Source organism: Sander vitreus, unplaced genomic scaffold (genome assembly GCF_031162955.1).
Source record: "Sander vitreus isolate 19-12246 unplaced genomic scaffold, sanVit1 ctg481_0, whole genome shotgun sequence".
Taxonomy (NCBI): domain Eukaryota; kingdom Metazoa; phylum Chordata; class Actinopteri; order Perciformes; family Percidae; genus Sander; species Sander vitreus.
The window spans coordinates 16,447-38,915 of record NW_027595588.1 but is presented as its reverse complement, the minus strand read 5'-3'; the positions used below and the strand labels follow the sequence as shown (position 1 = coordinate 38,915).

The following is a 22,469-nucleotide window of genomic DNA, read 5'->3' as shown; positions in this document are numbered from 1 at the left end:
AATCATTCCAGATGCACCTACCCTTCATTACAAAAGTATTTGACTGTTGTTCCAAAAACAAACTCTTCCCCGTGGATTATTTGATAATAGCCATTGGGCGTGTCATCGGGAAGTACACATGGCTTTACTGAAAAAAAAGAAAAAAAGAGATTATTCATCAACATTTCAAAGTTTCTAAAAAGTGAAATTATAGTTTGAACTTTATTCTTTAAGGCTTCATTGTTAGATTTGAGTTAAAAGCGTTTATCTGTGTTTTAAGCCCCCAACGTCTCCTTCCAGGCAGCGCTGCCTGGAAGGCACTAGGATTAGGCAATGGTTATGGTTAGGGTTAAGGTTAGGGTTAGGTGCCCTGAAGTCAACGGTCGCAATGCTGCCTGGAAGGAGACATTGGGGGCTTAAAACACCATCAAGTGTTGAAAGCACTAACTAAATGGCCATGACCTGATTTAGTTCTTTTGATAAGAATAACTTTGTGCAGCAACCATAGTATTAATTTGTTGCTTTGAAGAAGCAGATTGATTTCTAGTTACTAGAAAGTGCATAATGCATTTTTTCCCCAACTCTCTCAGTACCATCTGATTAATTACAGTTTCATTTTATGCAATTATAATCATGTCAATAAGCCATCAAACTACTCTGGACCTTTGAAAAGTTGTAATAGCTCTTCTGAAAAGATAATAACTTCCAGCGTTAAAAGGATTCTCGTTTCTTGTAACCGGATTACTGCATGGAGTCACCCAAGTTGCAACAAAATAAAGAGAGGAGCAGAAAGCCATTTAACTCACAGTTGCATCTTCCCCGACTGAGTGATAACCAGCCATTCTCTGTACATGCATATTTGATGGATGGAAATGATGTATAACCAGTTTCACAAACAAAATGGATCACGCTTCCTTGTTGGTACACAGCTTTTTTGGTCACTTCTGACACACTGGCGTGAGGAACCTCTGGGAGATTTGGACATGCTAACAAACAGCAACAGGGAAAAGAAAAAGAAAAAGGAAATTTTGTTGTCTTCTCAACATTTGTGTGCTACAAATGCCAGTCAGAGTCATATCACAAACTGTACATCAGAAGATCTTTAGGCACTGGGTAATATAACTTTGAGAATATACTGTACACTGTCCTGTAAGTAAGCCACCCATCACAACACACAGATCCCTCTTCCTTTAATCTAACAAATGTACGCACTTTTGGAAAGCCATTTAAAAAAAACAACTATTGCCTTACCATTCTGTGATGAAGAAACCTCCACGTTTCCCCACAGCTGGAGAAACAAAAGGATTAAAGACAAATGCATTTGGACGAGCAGCTGTGCAGAGATCGAGTCTAACTGAGGCTAACTTCTTTGACGACTGTTCTGTGTGTTTGTCCCAAACCTCAGTCCTAGGGGAGCAACAAGGGTCAAGCCCAGTGGAATTGCACAACACGACGCAGATGAACACACACAGCACACACTGTTCAATCTCTAGAAAAGTTCACATACAGTATATTTTTATAATAATCACTTACTTTTTTTGGTATTCTATCAAATTAATTCCTAAAATGTCTGCAAGGGAGTCTGCTTTTCAACCAGAAAACATACCGATAACATAACATAACTGAACTTTTGGGACGGATGTCAGAAGAAATGATTATGATAAATCACATCAATAACAATGACAAATAATAAATCTAATACACAACGGCATTAAGGCAAACATACATTGTCTAGCTTGAACAAGGCACGTGACTGGTTTATGACTATCTTCAGCTGACTTTGCATAGAAATGTAGAATATAAAGCTCAATGTTTGATGTCTTAAAGTATCCACTGATGATGAAACAGTTTGGGTCCAGTTTGCTTACCACATTCAATGTGTCATCAGTAGTGTTGATACTAGATTACAAAGTCCAATGTAAAAATCATTACGTGGAACAATCAGTCAATGAGAGAATATTTATGTTTTGTTTATGCTTTTGTTTCTTCTGTTAAAGCACTTTGTAAGCTGTTGTTTTTAAAGGTGCAATACAAATAAAGTTATTATTATTATAATAATTATAGTAAGGGGAGACACCACAGGCCAAACCATAATTTTTCAATTTTGAGTTTATGTATTTATTTATTTCAGGTTTATTTATCAGGGACAATGTATCATTTGCATATTTAAACATAACCTTTTAGAAAACTTGTAATACAAAAGATATTTGTCTTAATGTAAGTAATCAACTGGGGAAGTTTCATGCTGATATCTATTAAGTTTGTTTCATATTCACCTGCAGGTGTCTCCCCTTAAATGGTACTACGTAAGAGAGCAATACTGTTCATATTGCATGATTTATACTTAAAATAACATCAAATGAGCAATGCTGCTAAAGAAATTTGAGAATTGAATTCTTTCCAAACTGTGTCACTGTCACGTTAATTGCAGGACATTGCATTTACCTACATTCAACATGCCAAACATTTACCATAACCTAACCTTGATTCAAATATTAACCAAAAAGTATTCAGCTCAACAACCCTATAATAAATGGTTAACTTTGTTCCCAGATTGGATGTCACTGTGTCAACATTTTACAGAAGGCCGGGTCAATATTTAGCCTTACAAACATTTAAAATGTAAATTGCACTTTTATTTAATTTGTTGCAGTTTGCTGAGTCACTGTCTTCTTCTAAATATTTGCTCTAAACACAGTGGGGTGGGGGTGGGTGTGGTGGGGGTAACTGAAATTTACGAGATTTAAATTCACAGAAATCTACAAGTTGAAATTTAAACGTCACATAAGAAGTGGGTCAAACTTTTTTGAGATGAAAGATAAGATAAAACAGACGTAAAGGATATAGAAGACAAAACCTGGTTTAAAAAAACCTGAAGCCACTTTGTTTGGAAACTGTACATTTATTCCTTAATGGAAGGGGCTAATGCCCATCCCAATAACTTTGTTAAACCCCATGTGTTTAGTCATTATAAGCATTATAATTCAGAATAACACAAATAAAACAAATCAATCCTTTGTAATTTTCATCTTTTATTCACAATGGCAAAGCCTTATGATTTCAGATCACTTTATTACACAAATGATTGATTCAGCCAATACATGTATCAGGATCGTGTTTTATGTAACAAGATGAAACAGTATGAATAATGCACAAGGCAAATGCAGTTTTGTTTCTCTAAACAACTGAAAAAAAGAACGATATAAAAGTTGTCTTTCTTGGCATTTTTATTGAGACTTATTTGGATCGTGAGCATCAGCATCATGAGCTGTGGGAGAGAAATGTCTTTGGTCAGCATCAAATCTCAACATGCAGTGGGTGTAAATCATGCATCCAGTTTGTAATAATCTAAAGTATGATTGAAAAATTTGACAAAAGGACATGTGCCCTTGTCTTCTATGATTCTGTAATTGATAACATTACCCTATGCATGTTTAATTTGTTCATGTGTAGTTTGGTACATATACTATAACTTAAGAATGCATTTTTACACAGAGCAAGGAATATTTCTACAGTGTATTTGCAATACAAAGTGATCTCTTTACGCTCTTTAGAGGCTGGGGGAGTGATTACAGTGACCCAAAACTCTTTCAACCCAATTACTATTGTATTGAACGCACAGGAGTTGTAGGAAGGTGATTTAGGTGGATGGAGGGTGCAAAAAGCACTGGACTCAGGGTTCACATCCTGAGTCTGGTGTGTGGTTAGGGTTTAGGCTACAAAAGCACTTTTGTTAAGGCCACAGAAAGATCATGGCATCATGTCTCAAATCCCTAAAGATTATTTCTGTATTGAACAAAGACCACAGTCTTTATCCAACCTTAACCAGGCGTAAGTGCCTGACCATAAAAGGTGTATTAATGCTGTAGTTGTTATACAAGCAGCTATTGTTTTGCCAGATTGGAAGTTTTGGCTGACAACAAAGGAAGTATGCTGTAAGTGAAAAATTAACATTTCCCCGCTGTATTGACAACAAATCTATTGGGGGTTGCATCACGTCACCACAACATATTTGCTGTTGCAAACTAGTTGTTTATACACATAACTTCTAGGAGACAGGGTTGTATTGTCTGACTTGTCGCCAGAGACATTTCAGTAATAGAAATGTAAACTTTGCTGAATTAAAGGGATACATATGTTATCTACCTTTTTCTATTACATCTGTTAACAGGCTTTTAAATTGGAAAACTTATTATTGACTAATCAAATATGCTGCCATAATCCAGAATAATGTGTTTGTCTTTGTCGCTATAGTGGCTCTGTGTGTGCTTATGTGTTGTTGATGCCTTCTAATGTGTGTCCATGCACTTTTACCTGTGTCTACTGTGTACGATACCTGTGTTATGTTTTTCTCATGCCATCAACCTGCCAGTTGTCATGATCTGGAATAGTGGTTGTGTCATTTTACTTGTCTATGCCTATGTATTTCTTCTTTTATGTGCATGTGTTGTATTGTTGTAGCTTATCTATTGTTTTTTAAGCCATCAACCTGCTAGGAACTGCAGATGAAAATTTGCCTGTATGGCTAAACCTGGCACATTTACATGTTGGACTCTGTACTCATGTTGATTAATGTGCGACATCTAAAAATATAATAATAATATAATAATATATAATTAGTGCATATTCTGCCTCACATGTGCTAGTCAAAAAAACTAAAATAAAAACAGAGAAGAGGTTTATCTCGCAAGCATTATTACTCTGACAGCTGAAATCCTAAATCATGAATTCAAGTTGTGAAAACACAAAATTCAGGCTAAAGGTTTCAAAAGCTCAATTGAGAACCAATACTGCTTTTTCTGAAGCATATTTAGAATGTTAACACATTTCTTAATACCAGTATTTTCTTTTTACCCTGGTTGACTCAGTGTTTACCATGACAGAGATCTGAACAACAGCTTGAACCCTACCTAAAGCAGCACTGGATCCCCACACACACACAAGTGTCAAACTTAAATACTATTTTTCACCATATACATTCACATACACCTCCCCTTGTCTCATCTCAGATCTTGTAGTGCTCCAGAATGAGCACATTAATATGCAAAATTAAACATCTTGATGATTGTTCATTCATCAAGATGTTAATGAGAGCTAACTAGTGCCTTTACAGATTAATATCAGTTTTAAATTTGGATTAGTTTGGCATTCTGTGAAATAGTAAAATAATAAATAAGATCCTCAAGAAAATTCGTTAGAAGAAAAACAGAAGCTTGCAAACCAAAGCTTGTTACTGCTGTTATTTAGAAAACTCAAAATTATGGATGATGTGTGACTTTTACTCAGTGATTCATTTCCCAATAATCCGTTTAACAAAATAAATTATATTGTGGTGTAAGCATGACTGTACTGGATTTGGGATTGACTGGGAGAATAACTTTGACAGGTTTGGCTGAGATAGTAATTTCTCAAAATCAATAAATTGCATGCATGTATAAACAAAAAAAGCAATAACAAAATGTGCCAACACTGAATTTCTTGTCCTGATCGTCCTTACCTGTACACCTTGGATTCCCGATCCAACCCTCTCCTCTACAGGTTAGAGTGAATTGTCCTTGATCACCATCCTTGCAGCGATACTGGACCTGTTCATTGTAGCGGTATGTCTGCTTGTTTTCGCTGATAACATCTGCCTCCCGGATATTCTTTCTGTCACATGTTATTTCTAAAAACAAAACAAACATGTACACATCAAGTGTGTTCTTACGTCAGCAGTATGAAATACTGCTTTCAAATAGTTAGAAACAAAACATTTGTCATATAAAAAGGCTGGTCTCCAAGAGAAAGAGAAGCCTTTATTGATCCCCAGAGGGGACATTCAGTTGTTGCAGCAGCACAAAGACAGAAATAAATACAGATACATAGGGATAGTAAGATAAATAAGAAGTTATATACAAGTAGAATAAGAATAGAAGTAAAAATAGAAACTATACAAGAGCAATTAAAGACAAAGTCACAAAGTAAGGTACCTCCCCTTGTCTCATCTCAGATCTTGTAGTGATCCAGAATGAGCACATTAATATGCAAAATTAAAATTAATGAGAGCTAACAAGCTGTGCTTTTAAAACAGATTAATATCAGTTTTAAATTTGGATTAGTTTGGCATTCTGTGGAGTAGTAAAATAAGATTGGTTAGAAGAAAAAACCAAAGCTTGCAAACCTCAAAACCTTTTTATTTATTTTTTATTGTTACTTCTGTTGTTTAGAAAACTCAAAATTACAGATTATGTGTGACTATTACTCAGTGATTCATTTCCCAAAAATCTGTTTAACAAAATGCATTAAATTGTGGTGTAAGCATGACTGTACTGGATTTGGGATTGACTGGGAGAATAACTTTGACAGGTTTGGCTGAGATGGTAAACGCACAAAAGTGGCAAACTTAAATACTATTTTTTCACCCTATACATTCATAAAATGACATTCAGAATCTTGAAAAAGTCAGCAGGCTACACAACACATCTTTAAAACTGGAATATTTTCAAAAACCTTCTGTGTGACTTTCTGAAATGCATTTTATACGTTAGTGTGCATGCTACGTTCTTCTTCTCCCATTTCCCATTATTGCACAGAATCTTGTATTCTCCCTCCATGTAATAGCCATCACGGCACTGATAAGTCACTGCAGAGTTAGACAAGTATTCTTTCTGATAAGATGTCCGAACAACTGCATTCTCAACTTTAGGTGGGGGTTTGCAGTGCTTGGCAGTTGCTGCAAGAGTTGAAAGCATGTACAGTGTTGGGTTACACCCTGTCATCTTTTTATAAATGTTTACATCTGATAAAGTAAGACGATGAAAGAAGAAAATGACTCACGTGTACAAATATCTTTGGGTGATATGTTATCTGGAATCCATTTTCCCCCGCGACAAGGTAAGTGGCCAATCTGACTACTGTATCCTGTGTTACAAGTAATCCTAGCTTGGATGTGCCTTAGGTTTTGCCTTTGTGGAGTGACCAGTTTCCCATTTGGAATCACAGGAGTTTCTCCACACTCTGTGTTCTCTAGAGTGGATATGATTACAAACAATTAGGTCTGTCTGTATTTTATTGCTAACAAATGTGATATCAGCAATAAATAAACAATAACAAAAAATTAAGGAAGCCCCTTTATAAATAAATCAAGTTTTAACAACTTAACACTAGAACGGCCATGACGTCCATGTCATTTTGACGTTGAAATCTATATGTGTAATAACTTTGCTGAATAAAAAAATACAATCCTGCTGCTGCCTGACTTTTCCTAAAAGAGTCTGTATTTAAAAAAAATATAATCACTTTCACCTATTTCGGCCATACACGGTTGGATGTTCGCGGTATTGTTTTTAATTTTTTCGCGCGATTAAAGATGCATCTTGGTTGCTTAGTAACTACCATAGTCTCTGTCAGAGAAACGTAACTAGCCTCTCTAGTCTCAAGTAACAAGTGTGGGCATCACCGATGGGCCGAAGGCAAAGCCAGAGTCGGTAACGTAGGCTACTACGGCGTGGATGGACTCAGTTCTGAATCAGAAGGCAAACACAGACGCCAAAACGGAGGCAGTGCCAGGTTAGGTTATAGCTAAATGTTCAAATAAGATACTTTTAATTGTTATTTGGCTGTTATGAGTTAAGTTGAATGAATTTCCACACCATATTTTTTCGGGATATGAAATTACGGTTTACTATGCCATGATATGAATTATTGAAACACGTATTACTACTCAAATGTATAATTAAACTCGTTAAAATGTACATTTCGGTGTTATTACATTTTTCTAAAGATATCCTAACACAATACATAGTACGATATCGCAATTAGGTATGTATAATGAGAGATTATAGAGTTTGGAATCTGGCGGTCAAAATGACTGCTCACGGCAGTTCTAGTAGCTATGGAATTCCGGCACTTCTAGTGTTAAAGGTCCCATGACATGGTGCTCTTTGGATGCTTTTATATAGGCCTTAGTGGTCCCCTAATACTGTATCTGAAGTCTCTTTTATATAGGCCTTAGTGGTCCCCCTAATACTGTATCTGAAGTCTCTTTTATATAGACCTTAGTGGTCCCCCTAATACTGTATCTGAAGTCTCTTTTATATAGGCCTTAGTGGTCCCCTAATACTGTATCTGAAGTCTCTTTTATATAGACCTTAGTGGTCCCCTAATACTGTATCTGAAGTCTCTTTTATATAGACCTTAGTGGTCCCCTAATACTGTATCTGAAGTCTCTTTTCAGCCTTGGTGCAGAATTACAGCCACTAGAGCCAGTCCCAAAATGAGCTTTCCTTAGGATGTGCCATTTCTGTGTCTGTAGCTATTGAGGAGGAGAGGGGGGGGCAAGGTGGAGGGTGGGGGTGTGGCCTTGACCAACTGCCACTTTGCTCGTTTGAAAGCAATGATGTCTCTCTCTTTCTCATGGGTGGGCAAAATTCTCTGGGCGGGCAGAGCAGAGAAAGGGGAGGTAACCTTGCTCCTTATGACCTCATAAGGAGCAGATTCCAGATCGGCCCATCTGAGCTTTCATTTTCTCAAAGGCAGAGCAGGATACCCAGGGATCAGTTTACACCTATCGCCATTTCTAGCCACTGGGGGGACCATAGGCAGGCTGGGGGAACTCATATTAATGTTAAAAAAACCCTCATAAAGTAAAATCTTCATGCCATGGGACCTTTAAACCTAACACGTATTTTGTTCACTTAGCCTATGAAAAACTAAAAATATGCCGTGGCTGCGATCATATCAGATTTTGCTTTCTATGAGGTATAGGGCTAGATGCGTTCACTGCCAATGTGTAGTGTAGGAGCGGGTGGGTTTGACCTCTCTTTCAGGTAATACTCATTGTTTATATTCCTAGGAAATCTTTATTGATTCCAAACCCTTAATTCATTTTCTACCTTAAAATGCTGCACTGCTTCAGGTTGATTTTTTTGGTTTACTTCATGCTTGTTAGAACTCGACCCATAGGGTGATAAAGATAAATTACCGATGCATTGTTTACAGATTATGTGTGACTATTACTCAGTGACTCATTTCCCAATAATCTGTTTAACAAAATCATTAAATTAGTGGTGTAAGCATGACTGTACTGGATTTGGGATTGACTGGGAGAATAACTTTGACAGGTTTGGCTGAGATGGTAAACGCACAAAAGTGGCAAACTTAAATACTATTTTTCACCCTATACATTATATATTTATATATATTATAGGTTTGGCTGAGATGGTAATTTCTCAAAATCAATAAATTGCATGCATGTATAAGCAAAAAAAGCAATAACAAAATGTGCCAACACTGAATTTGTTGTCCTGATCGTCCTTACCTGTACACCTTGGATTCCCGATCCAACCATCTCCTCTACAGGTTAGAGTGAATTGTCCTTGATAACCATCCTTGCAGCGATACTGGACCTGTTCATAGTAGCGGTATCTCTGCTTGTTTTCGCTGATAACATCTGCCTCCGGGATATTCTTTCTGTCACATGTTAATTTCTAAAAAACAAAACAAACATGTACACATCAAGTGTGTTCTTACGTCAGCAGTATGAAATACTGCTTTCAAATAGTTAGAAACAAAACATTTGTCATAAAAAGGCTGGTCTCCAAGAGAAAGAGAAGCCTTTATTGATCCCCAGAGGGGACATTCAGTTGTTGCAGCAGCACAAAGACAGAAATAAATACAGATACATAGGGATAGTAAGATAAATAAGGAGTTATATACAAGTAGAATAAGAATAGAGGTAAAAATTAAAAACTATACAAGAGCAATTAAAGACAAAGTCACAAAGTAAGGTACCTCCCCTTGTCTCATCTCAGATCTTGTAGTGATCCAGAATGAGCACATTAATATGCAAACATTAAAATTAATGAGAGCTAACAAGCTGTGCTTTTAAAACAGATTAATATCAGTTTTAAATTTGGATTAGTTTGGCATTCTGTGGAGTAGTAAAATAAGATTGGTTAGAAGAAAAAACCAAAGCTTGCAAACCTCAAAACCTTTTTATTTATTTTTATTTTACTGTTACTTCTGTTGTTTAGAAAACTCAAAATTACAGATTATGTGTGACTATTACTCAGTGATTCATTTCCCAAAAATCTGTTTAACAAAATGCATTAAATTGTGGTGTAAGCATGACTGTACTGGATTTGGGATTGACTGGGAGAATAACTTTGACAGGTTTGGCTGAGATGGTAAACGCACAAAAAGTGGCAAACTTAAATACTATTTTTTCACCCTATACATTCATAAAATGACATTCAGAATCTTGAAAAGTCAGCAGGCTACACAACACATCTTTAAAACTGGAATATTTTCAAAAACCTTCTGTGTGACTTTCTGAAATGCATTTTATACGTTAGTGTGCATGCTACGTTCTTCTTCTCCCATTTCCCATTATTGCACAGAATCTTGTATTCTCCCTCCATGTAATAGCCATTACGGCACTGATAAGTCACTGCAGAGTTAGACAAGTATTCTTTCTGATAAGATGTCCGAACAACTGCATTCTCAACTTTAGGTGGGGGGTTTGCAGTGCTTGGCAGTTGCTGCAAGAGTTGAAAGCATGTACAGTGTTGGGTTACACCCTGTCATCTTTTTATAAATGTTTACATCTGATAAAGTAAGACGATGAAAGAAGAAAATGACTCACGTGTACAAATATCTTTGGGTGATATGTTATCTGGAATCCATTTTCCCCCGCGACAAGGTAAGTGGCCAATCTGACTACTGTATCCTGTGTTACAAGTAATCCTAGCTTGGATGTGCCTTAGGTTTTGCCTTTGTGGAGTGACCAGTTTCCCATTTGGAATCACAGGAGTTTCTCCACACTCTGTGTTCTCTAGAGTGGATGTGATTACAAACAATTAGGTCTGTCTGTATTTTATTGCTAACAAATGTGATATCAGCAATAAATAAACAATAACAAAAAAATTAAGGAAGCCCCTTTATAAATAAATCAAGTTTTAACAACTTAACACTGGAACGGCCATGACGTCCATGTCATTTTGACGTTGAAATCTATATGTGTAATAACTTTGCTGAATAAAAAAAATACAATCCTGCTGCTGCCTGACTTTTCCTAAAAGAGTCTGTATTTAAAAAAAATATAATCACTTTCACCTATTTCGGCCATACACGGTTGGATGTTCGCGGTATTGTTTTTAATTTTTTTCGCGCGATTAAAGATGCATCTTGGTTGCTTAGTAACTACCATAGTCTCTGTCAGAGAAACGTAACTAGCCTCTCTAGTCTCAAGTAACAAGTGTGGGCATCACCGATGGGCCGAAGGCAAAGCCAGAGTCGGTAACGTAGGCTACTACGGCGTGGATGGACTCAGTTCTGAATCAGAAGGCAAACACAGACGCCAAAACGGAGGCAGTGCCAGGTTAGGTTATAGCTAAATGTTCAAATAAGATACTTTTAATTGTTATTTGGCTGTTATGAGTTAAGTTGAATGAATTTCCACACCATATTTTTTCGGGATATGAAATTACGCTTTACTATGCCATGATATGAATTATTGAAACACGTATTACTACTCAAATGTATAATTAAACTCGTTAAAATGTACATTTCGGTGTTATTACATTTTTTCTAAAGATATCCTAACACAATACATAGTACGATATCGCAATTAGGTATGTATAATGAGAGATTATAGAGTTTGGAATCTGGCGGTCAAAATGACTGCTCACGGCAGTTCTAGTAGCTATGGAATTCCGGCACTTCTAGTGTTAAAGGTCCCATGACATGGTGCTCTTTGGATGCTTTTATATAGGCCTTAGTGGTCCCCCTAATACTGTATCTGAAGTCTCTTTTATATAGGCCTTAGTGGTCCCCTAATACTGTATCTGAAGTCTCTTTTATATAGACCTTAGTGGCCCCCTAATACTGTATCTGAAGTCTCTTTTATATAGGCCTTAGTGGTCCCCTAATACTGTATCTGAAGTCTCTTTTATATAGACCTTAGTGGTCCCCTAATACTGTATCTGAAGTCTCTTTTATATAGACCTTAGTGGTCCCCTAATACTGTATCTGAAGTCTCTTTTCAGCCTTGGTGCAGAATTACAGCCACTAGAGCCAGTCCCAAAATGAGCTTTCCTTAGGATGTGCCATTTCTGTGTCTGTAGCTATTGAGGAGGAGAGAGGGGGGCAAGGTGGAGGGTGGGGGGTGTGGCCTTGACCAACTGCCACTTTGCTCGTTTGAAAGCAATGATGTCTCTCTTTCTCATGGGTGGGCAAAATTCTCTGGGCGGGCAGAGCAGAGAAAGGGGAGGTAACCTTGCTCCTTATGACCTCATAAGGAGCAGATTCCAGATCGGCCCATCTGAGCTTTCATTTTCTCAAAGGCAGAGCAGGATACCCAGGGATCAGTTTACACCTATCGCCATTTCTAGCCACTGGGGGGACCATAGGCAGGCTGGGGGGAACTCATATTAATGTTAAAAAAACCTCATAAAGTAAAATCTTCATGCCATGGGACCTTTAAACCTAACACGTATTTTTGTTCACTTAGCCTATGAAAACTAAAAATATGCCGTGGCTGCGATCATATCAGATTTTGCTTTCTATGAGGTATAGGGCTAGATGCGTTCACTGCCAATGTGTAGTGTAGGAGCGGGTGGGTTTGACCTCTCTTTCAGGTAATACTCATTGTTTATATTCCTAGAAATCTTTATTGATTCCAAACCCTTAATTCATTTTCTACCTTAAAATGCTGCACTGCTTCAGGTTGATTTTTTTGGTTTACTTCATGCTTGTTAGAACTCGACCCATAGGGTGATAAAGATAAATTACCGATGCATTGTTTACAGATTATGTGTGACTATTACTCAGTGACTCATTTCCCAATAATCTGTTTAACAAAATCATTAAATTGTGGTGTAAGCATGACTGTACTGGATTTGGGATTGACTGGGAGAATAACTTTGACAGGTTTGGCTGAGATGGTAAACGCACAAAAGTGGCAAACTTAAATACTATTTTTCACCCTATACATTATATATTTATATATATTATAGGTTTGGCTGAGATGGTAATTCCTCAAAATCAATAAATTGCATGCATGTATAAACAAAAAAAGCAATAACAAATGTTATTAAATGTTGCATGTGCCAACACTGAATTTGTTGTCCTGATCGTCCTTACCTGTACACGTTGACCTCCCGATCCAACCCTCTCCTCTACAGGTTAGAGTGAATTGTCCTTGATAACCCTCCTTGCAGTGATACTGGACCTGTTCATTGTAGCGGTATCTCTGCTTGTTTTCGCTGATAACATCTGCCTCCCGGATATTCTTTTTGTCACATGTTATTTCTAAAAACAAAACAAACATGTACACATCAAGTGTGTTCTTACGTCAGCAGTATGAAATACTGCTTTCAAATAGTTAGAAACAAAACATTTGTCATATAAAAAGGCTGGTCTCCAAGAGAAAGAGAAGCCTTTATTGATCCCCAGAGGGGACATTCAGTTGTTGCAGCAGCACAAAGACAGAAATAAATACAGATACATAGGGATAGTAAGATAAATAAGAAGTTATATACAAGTAGAATAAGAATAGAAGTAAAAATAGAAACTATACAAGAGCAATTAAAGACAATGTCACAAAGTAAGGTACCTCCCCTTGTCTCATCTCAGATCTTGTAGTGATCCAGAATGAGCACATTAATATGCAACATTAAAATTAATGAGAGCTAACAAGCTGTGCTTTTAAAACAGATTAATAGCGGTTTTAAATTTGGATTAGTTTGGCATTCTGTGGAGTAGTAAAATAAGATTGGTTAGAAGAAAAACCGAAGCTTGCAAACCTCAAAACCTTTTTATTTATTTTTTATTTTACTGTTACTGCTGTTATTTAGAAAACTCAAAATTATGGATGATGTGTGACTTTTACTCAGTGATTCATTTCCCAATAATCCGTTTAACAAAATAAATTATATTGTGGTGTAAGCATGACTGTACTGGATTTGGGATTGACTGGGAGAATAACTTTGACAGGTTTGGCTGAGATGGTAAACGCACAAAAGTGGCAAACTTAAATACTATTTTTCACCCTATACATTCATAAAATGACATTCAGAATCTTGAAAAGTCAGCAGGCTACACAACACATCTTTAAAACTGGAATATTCTCAAAAACCTTCTGTGTGACTTTCTGAAATGCATTTTATACGTACGTGTGCATGTTACGTTCTTCTTCTCCCATTTCCCATTATTGCACAGAATCTTGTATTCTCCCTCCATGTAATAGCCATCACGGCACTGATAAGTCACTGCAGAGTTAGACAAGTATTCTTTCTGATAAGATGTCCGAACAACTGCATTCTCAACTTTAGGTGGGGGTTTGCAGTGCTTGGCAGTTGCTGCAAGAGTTGAAAGCATGTACAGTGTTGGGTTACACCCTGTCATCTTTTTATAAATGTTTACATCTGATAAAGTAAGACGATGAAAGAAGAAAATGACTCACGTGTACAAATATCTTTGGGTGATATGTTATCTGGAATCCATTTTCCCCCGCGACAAGGTAAGTTGCCACTCTGACTACTGTATCCTGCGTTACAAGTAATCCTAGCTTGGATGTGCCTTAGGTTTTGCCTTTGTGGAGTGACCAGTTTCCCATTTGGAATCACAGGAGTTTCTCCACACTCTGTGTTCTCTAGAGTGGATATGATTACAAACAATTAGGTCTGTCTGTATTTTATTGCTAACAAATGTGATATCAGCAATAAATAAACAATAACAAAAAATTAAGGAAGCCCCTTTATAAATAAATCAAGTTTTAACAACTTAACACTAGAACGGCCATGACGTCCATGTCATTTTGACGTTGAAATCTATATGTGTAATAACTTTGCTGAATAAAAAAATACAATCCTGCTGCTGCCTGACTTTTCCTAAAAGAGTCTGTATTTTAAAAAAATACAATCACATTCACCTATTTCGGCCATACACGGTTGGATGTTCGCGGTATTATTTTTAATTTTTCGCGCGATTAAAGATGCATCTTGGTTGCTTAGTAACTACCATAGTCTCTGTCAGAGAAACGTAACTAGCCTCTCTAGTCTCAAGTAACAAGTGTGGGCATCACCGATGGGCCGAAGGCAAAGCCAGAGTCGGTAACGTAGGCTACTACGGCGTGGATGGACTCAGTTCTGAATCAGAAGGCAAACACAGACGCCAAAACGGAGGCAGTGCCAGGTTAGGTTATAGCTAAATGTTCAAATAAGATACTTTTAATTGTTATTTGGCTGTTATGAGTTAAGTTGAATGAATTTCCACACCATATTTTTCGGGATATGAAATTACGGTTTACTATGCCATGATATGAATTATTGAAACACGTATTACTACTCAAATGTATAATTAAACTCGTTAAAATGTACATTTCGGTATTATTACGTTTTTCTAAAGATATCCTAACACAATACATAATACGATATCGCAATTAGGTATGTATAATGAGAGATTATAGAGTTTGGAATCTGGCGGTCAAAATGACCGCTCACGGCAGTTCTAGTAGTTATGGAATTCCGGCACTTCTAGTGTTAAAGGTCCCATGACATGGTGCTCTTTGGATGCTTTTATATAGGCCTTAGTGGTCCCCTAATACTGTATCTGAAGTCTCTTTTATATAGGCCTTAGTGGTCCCCTAATACTGTATCTGAAGTCTCTTTTATATAGACCTTAGTGGTCCCCCTAATACTGTATCTGAAGTCTCTTTTATATAGGCCTTAGTGGTCCCCTAATACTGTATCTGAAGTCTCTTTTATATAGACCTTAGTGGTCCCCTAATACTGTATCTGAAGTCTCTTTTATATAGACCTTAGTGGTCCCCTAATACTGTATCTGAAGTCTCTTTTCAGCCTTGGTGCAGAATTACAGCCACTAGAGCCAGTCCCAAAATGAGCTTTCCTTAGGATGTGCCATTTCTGTGTCTGTAGCTATTGAGGAGGAGAGAGGGGGGGGCAAGGTAGAGGGTGGGGGTGTGGCCTTGACCAACTGCCACTTTGCTCGTTTGAAAGCAATGATGTCTCTCTCTTTCTCATGGGTGGGCAAAATTCTCTGGGCGGGCAGAGCAGAGAAAGGGGAGGTAACCTTGCTCCTTATGACCTCATAAGGAGCAGATTCCAGATCGGCCCATCTGAGCTTTCATTTTCTCAAAGGCAGAGCAGGATACCCAGGGCTCAGTTTACACCTATCGCCATTTCTAGCCACTGGGGGACCATAGGCAGGCTGGGGGAACTCATATTAATGTTAAAAAAACCTCATAAAGTGAAATCTTCATGCCATGGGACCTTTAAACCTAACACGTATTTTGTTCACTTAGCCTATAAAAACTAAAATATGCCGTGGCTGCGATCATATAAGATTTTGCTTTCTATGAGGTATAGGGCTAGATGCGTTCACTGCCAATGTGTAGTGTAGGAGTGGGTGGGTTTGACCTCTCTTTCAGGTAATACTCATTGTTTATATTCCTAGGAAATCTTTATTAATTCCAAACCCTTAATTCATTTTCTACCTTAAAATGCTGCACTGCTTCAGGTTGATTTTTTGGTTTACTTCATGCTTGTTAGAACTCGACCCATAGGGTGATAAAGATAAATTACCGATGCATTGTTGAAGTCCATTGTCATTACATTTGGCCTCAGCCCACCAGCCTTTGTTGGTGAAAAGCTTAAAACCTTTATTGCAGGTGTAGTATATTGTGTTGTTGTATGGGCCAACTGCAAATCCATGTGGAACTTCAGGCTTTGGACATGTATCTATAAAAAACAAGGAAAGAGGTTATATTTAGACAGCATCAATGGATAAATAGCAAATGTTAGCATGCTAACAGGCTAAACTAATGGCGCTTTTCCATCACATGGTACCTGCTCGACTCGCCTCGACTCTACTCGCCTTTTTTGGTTTTCCATTACGAAAAAAAGTACCTGGTACCTGCTAACAGGTACTTTTTTTAGTACCACCTCCGTCGAGGTTCCAAGCGAGCTGAGCCGATACCAAAAGGTGACGTGAAAGCGACAGACGGGAGTGTCCTGAACAAACCTGCCATTTTTAAATAGTTCAGTCAGCTGTGTTTTTTTTTGCTGCTTCCAGCTTCATTTGAAACAAAATGTGTCTTCTGGTTGTGGCAACAACAACACACCTTCGACGTTCTGTGTGTGTGTCGCTTTAGGTCACGGCAGTTTACTGCGGCGCCGCTTGTTTTACAGTTCTGCGGAGGCTCCAGGCAGAGCTTTCGCCGTAGCCTACGTACACACACACACATGCCGACTCAAGTATAAACATCAGGCCACTTACATATGCTACGGCGAAAGCTCTGCGTGGAGCCTCCGCAGAACTGTAAAACAAGCTCAAATGGCCTGATGTTTATACTTGTGCGCTGGTGTGTGTGTCGAGCCAGAATATAAGACGACCGGCCACGCTGAGGCGGTTCTAAAATCTGCAATGGAAAATGGACGCACAGTGTGTCGAGTCGAGGCGAGTCGAGCAGGTACCATAAAATGGAAAAAGATATGGATTAGATACTTAACATGGTAAACATTATACCTGCAAAACAGCAGCCTGTTAGCATTGTCATTCTGAGTATGTCTGCATGCTGGCATTAACATTTAGCTCAAAGTACTGCTGACATCTTTAATCAAAAACACTAATGCAATTTAAATTTCACATTACTATTGACTTTTTTTGGGGGTTGTAGCCATTTTCATTTAGCCATTAGCCTCCACCAAAAAGGTTCTGTTTTCAGCTCAGTTTGTCTATTTGTCAGCAGGTAAAAGGAAAAACTACTGGCTCTATTTTCATGAAACTCAGAGGAAGTGTGTAGCATGGGGCAAAGAAGAACACGTTACATTTTGGAGCAGATCCGAATCACAGGGCAGATACACAAATTATTTTACACTTAGACAGATAATAGCAGTTTTAAATTTGGATTAGTTTGGCATTCTGTGGAGTAGTAAAATAAGATTGGTTAGAAGAAAAACCGAAGCTTGCAAACCTCAAAACCTTTTTATGTTTTTATTTTTATTTTACAGTTACTGCTGTTGTTTAGAAAACATTGTTTTTGTTTACAGATTATGTGTGACTATTACTCAGTGACTCATTTCCCAATAATCTGTTTAACAAAATGCATTAAATTGTGGTGTAAGCATGACTGTACTGGATTTGGGATTGACTGGGAGAATAACTTTGACAGGTTTGGCTGAGATGGTAAACGCACAAAAGTGGCAAACTTAAATACTATTTTTCACCCTATACATTATATATTTATATATATTATAGGTTTGGCTGAGATGGTAATTTCTCAAAATCAATAAATTGCATGCATGTATAAGCAAAAAAGCAATAACAAAATGTGCCAACACTGAATTTGTTGTCCTGATCGTCCTTACCTGTACACCTTGGATTCCCGATCCAACCCTCTCCTCTACAGGTTAGAGTGAATTGTCCTTGATCACCATCCTTGCAGCGATACTGGACCTGTTCATCGTAGCGGTATCTCTGCTTGTTTTCGCTGATAACATCTGCCTCCTGGATATTCTTTCTGTCACATGTTATTTCTAAAAACAAAACAAACATGTACACATCAAGTGTGTTCTTACGTCAGCAGTATGAAATACTGCTTTCAAATAGTTAGAAACAAAACATTTGTCACATAAAAAGGCTGGTCTCCAAGAGAAAGAGAAGCCTTTATTGATCCCCAGAGGGGACATTCAGTTGTTGCAGCAGCACAAAGACAGAAATAAATACAGATACATAGGGATAGTAAGATAAATAAGGAGTTATATACAAGTAGAATAAGAATAGAAGTAAAAATAGAAACTATACAAGAGCAATTAAAGACAAAGTCACAAAGTAAGGTACCTCCCCTTGTCTCATCTCAGATCTTGTAGTGATCCAGAATGAGCACATTAATATGCAACATTAAAATTAGTGAGAGCTAACAAGCTGTGCTTTTAAAACAGATTAATAGCAGTTTTAAATTTGGATTAGTTTGGCATTCTGTGGAGTAGTAAAATAAGATTGGTTAGAAGAAAAAACCCAAAGCTTGCAAACCTCAAAACCTTTGTGTTTTATATTCATTATACAGTGGGCTGTAAGCATGACTGTACTAGATTTGAGATTGACTGGGAGAATAAGTTTGACAGGTTTGGCTGAGATAGTAATTTCTCAAAATCAATAAATTGCATGCATGTATAAACAAAAAAAGCAATAACAAATGTTATTAAATGTTGCATGTGCCAACACTGAATTTGTTGTCCTGATCGTCCTTACCTGTACACCTTGGATTCCCGATCCAACCCTCTCCTCTACAGGTTAGAGTGAATTGTCCTTGATAACCCTCCTTGCAGCGATACCAGACCTGTTCATAGTAGCGGTATCTCTGCTTGTTTTCGCTGATAACATCTGCCTCCCGGATATTCTTTCTGTCACATGTTATTTCTTAAAAACAAAACAAACATGTACACATCAAGTGTGTTCTTACGTCAGCAGTATGAAATACTGCTTTCAAATAGTTAGAAACAAAACATTTGTCATATAAAAAGGCTGGTCTCCAAGAGAAAGAGAAGCCTTTATTGATCCCCAGAGGGGACATTCAGTTGTTGCAGCAGCACAAAGACAGAAATAAATACAGATACATAGGGATAGTAAGATAAATAAGGAGTTATATACAAGTAGAATAGAAGTAAAAATAGAAACTATACAAGAGCAATTAAAGACAAAGTCACAAAGTAAGGTACCTCCCCTTGTCTCATCTCAGATCTTGTAGTGATCCAGAATGAGCACATTAATATGCAACATTAAAATTAGTGAGAGCTAACAAGCTGTGCTTTTAAAACAGATTAATATCAGTTTTAAATTTGGATTAGTTTGGCATTCTGTGGAGTAGTAAAATAAGATTGGTTAGAAGAAAAAACCAAAGCTTGCAAACCTCAAAACCTTTGTGTTTTATATTCATTATACAGTGGGCTGTAAGATTGACTGGGAGAATAAGTTTGACAGGTTTGGCTGAGATGGTAATTTCTCAAAATCAATAAATTGCATGCATGTATAAACAAAAAAAGCAATAACAAATGTTATTAAATGTTGCATGTGCCAACACTGAATTTGTTGTCCTGATCGTCCTTACCTGTACACCTTGGATTCCCGATCCAACCATCTCCTCTACAGGTTAGAGTGAATTGTCCTTGATAACCCTCCTTGCAGCGATACCGGACCTGTTCATAGTAGCGGTATCTCTGCTTGTTTTCGCTGATAACATCTGCCTCTGGGATATTCTTTCTGTCACATGTTATTTCTTAAAAAACAAAACAAACAAACATGTACACATCAAGTGTGTTCTTACTGGCAGCAGTATGAAAGACTGCTTTTATATTACATTTATTTCACACTTGTTAGTACACATAAAAACATAGTTATAGAAATAGCGATGTGGGGAGTACGGACTTGTAAGCAAAGACATCAAGAGATTGACAGCGTGTGACAGAGTGCAAGTAGCAGAAAGGCCAGAATAGTAATAATCTGCTGACTATTCTGGGGTTATATTCCGAAAATAATATGGGCACCTGCTTCTTTTTAAATGTGAACACCAACAGTTATTTCTGTTTTTGTGTTGTGGGGTGAGGGGTGTGTATGGGAGTGAACGTGAAGTAGCCTTGTAGTGAAGCGGTGTGGAGTACTATGCAACATAATACACTATTTGCAGATTTATTTCCTCTACAATGAGCACCATGTTACCAGGGCAGATTAATAATGAAGTGACTAAAGTGGAAAAAGGGACTTTTACTTACAGAGTTTAGTTCCTGGGACTTTTCTAGTGATAAATTAGAAATATTAATCCTAACTGGACCAAAAGCTTCTTCTCCACTTTCACAAATATGGATACCAACATTAACAGTCATATATACAAGATTAACTTCACAATACCTTGACAGAGTGGATTTGGTGTCCATCCATTTCTGGTGCATGTGGCCTGGGTAGCTCCATCTGTGCTCTTGAAGCCTGTCTCACAACTATATCTTTTAGTCTCACCCATTTTTGATTGATGATTTCCCCAGTAACTGACTTCCCAGTTATACACATGTTGCGGTCTTTGATTGCTGCATACGACCTCTAGAATAAGAGAAAGACTTGTGTATCTTCAGTAAAGATTGATAACCATCATCACAGGTTAATGAACCACACACACACACACACACACACACACACACACACACACACACTAGATAACAACAATCTCACAGTCTGTCTATGGTTGTACCTGTGCATACTGGTCTGATAGTCCACTCTCCGTCCACATCGCATGTAGTTACTGCTGATTCCTGATTGTTAGAAATCCAGTACTTCTCTCCACAAATGACTCTCAGTGTCTCACCAGGTAAAAACACATTTCTGGAAACAGATTCATACCTGGTTCCCTCGAGTGGCGGCAGTGTCAGTTTACATGTTATTGCTGCATTTGTTGGGAAATGAAGCAAATTATGTGTTAGCACCAATTTCCACTAGTGTGATATAATCAATAAATTGCATTAATCAGTTTATACTTACGTTCACACGCAGGTGTTGGGGTCCACTCGGCTTTTATTCCTACTTTTGTGCATCTTGAGGGTCTGTCTTCAGTTGGTTTATATTGACTATTACACATAAAGCGCAGGACATCATGTTCTTTGTACTCTTGGATATTGCGATCAGGCACATGACCATTTTCAATCGGAGGTACTGTACATTTAATCTCTGTTGAATAATACACACAAGCATTAATATTATTACCAATTTTCACGAAAAAGCAAATGATCAGTAGTGATGAACTTCATTCGAGAATAAAAATATGTGCCTAATTTAAACATTCAGAAGTCATTTTCCAAGCTTTTGCCAAATCCTGATGGAAGAATGGGCAAAGACATATTTCTTTTCCAATAATAGCTTTAAATGCATTGGTTTGTTTTTCTTCGAGCGAAAATATACCGTCCAGTTCGTCAACTACTGACGCTATAGTGGTATCAACAGAAACTTCTGCATCAGCTGCAGCCATTAACTCTGTTGGTTGGTATGATGTTAGAATACATGGTGGTCATGACGTGGCTAGTGCTTGTGTTTGGTGTTACTAATTAGTTGCCAGGTGATTTGTTGCTATGGTGTTTTATACATGTATGCATGCACCTATGCATTTTGGAGGTTGGCCACTCCACTCTCCGTTTTCATCACAATACAACTCTGCTGACCCAGGATTGCCATAGGTCGCTTCCTCTGGGTAACCATCCACCTGGAAATTATTGTCCACATGAATCACACTTCAGTGTGTATACATGTAGGATTACACTTAAAGTGCAGGACTATAGGTATAGCATGACATTAAGAAATTTGCTGTTTGTAACTTTTGAAACGCTAAGTACATATTTGTGACCTTTCCTCACTGGTGGATAAAAACGTTAAACTGGGATTGCATTGATTTTGGTTTTATTTACCCAGTGTAGATTGGCTGAGCTCACTTACAGCAACTCTCTGTTACACAT

General features: G+C 37.6%; 2 protein-coding genes across 2 annotated transcripts; both read right to left on the bottom strand.

Moving 5' to 3' along the window:
* Positions 1 to 2,991: 2,991 nt before the first annotated feature.
* LOC144514179 (complement factor H-like) lies at positions 2,992 to 22,469 on the bottom strand. The gene is made up of 14 exons (XM_078245364.1): positions 22,450 to 22,469; positions 22,117 to 22,247; positions 21,505 to 21,690; positions 21,218 to 21,409; positions 20,884 to 21,069; positions 20,087 to 20,254; positions 19,231 to 19,398; positions 18,348 to 18,515; positions 16,563 to 16,718; positions 14,423 to 14,611; positions 14,133 to 14,318; positions 13,102 to 13,269; positions 5,477 to 5,644; positions 2,992 to 3,247 (listed from the first exon to the last, which is right to left on the bottom strand). The coding sequence occupies exons 1-14, from the start codon at positions 22,467 to 22,469 to the stop codon at positions 3,207 to 3,209; spliced, it is 2,127 nt and encodes a 708-aa protein (XP_078101490.1). The 3' UTR covers positions 2,992 to 3,206.
* Positions 6,429 to 10,379, bottom strand: LOC144514177 (complement factor H-like). The gene is made up of 4 exons (XM_078245362.1): positions 10,326 to 10,379; positions 9,278 to 9,446; positions 6,796 to 6,984; positions 6,429 to 6,691 (listed from the first exon to the last, which is right to left on the bottom strand). Exons 1-4 carry the CDS (start codon positions 10,377 to 10,379, stop codon positions 6,444 to 6,446), a joined length of 660 nt encoding a protein of 219 aa, XP_078101488.1. The 3' UTR covers positions 6,429 to 6,443.

Excerpts from the sequence above, each read along its gene's own strand:
- LOC144514177 (XM_078245362.1), bottom strand. The coding sequence starts at position 10,379 with ATGGAGGGAGAATACAAGATTCTGTGCAATAATGGGAAATGGGAGAAG. Across the intron at positions 6,985-9,277 it reads CGGGAATCCAAGGTGTACAG|AGAACACAGAGTGTGGAGAA; the intron begins GTAAGGACGATC and ends TATCCACTCTAG. Across the intron at positions 6,692-6,795 it reads ACCCAAAGATATTTGTACAC|CAACTGCCAAGCACTGCAAA; the intron begins GTGAGTCATTTT and ends CAACTCTTGCAG.
- LOC144514179 (XM_078245364.1), bottom strand. The coding sequence starts at position 22,469 with ATGTGTAACAGAGAGTTGCT. Across the intron at positions 19,399-20,086 it reads CGGGAATCCAAGGTGTACAG|AAATAACATGTGACAGAAAG; the intron begins GTAAGGACGATC and ends TTTGTTTTTAAG. Across the intron at positions 16,719-18,347 it reads CGGGAATCCAAGGTGTACAG|ATACATGTCCAAAGCCTGAA; the intron begins GTAAGGACGATC and ends TGTTTTTTATAG.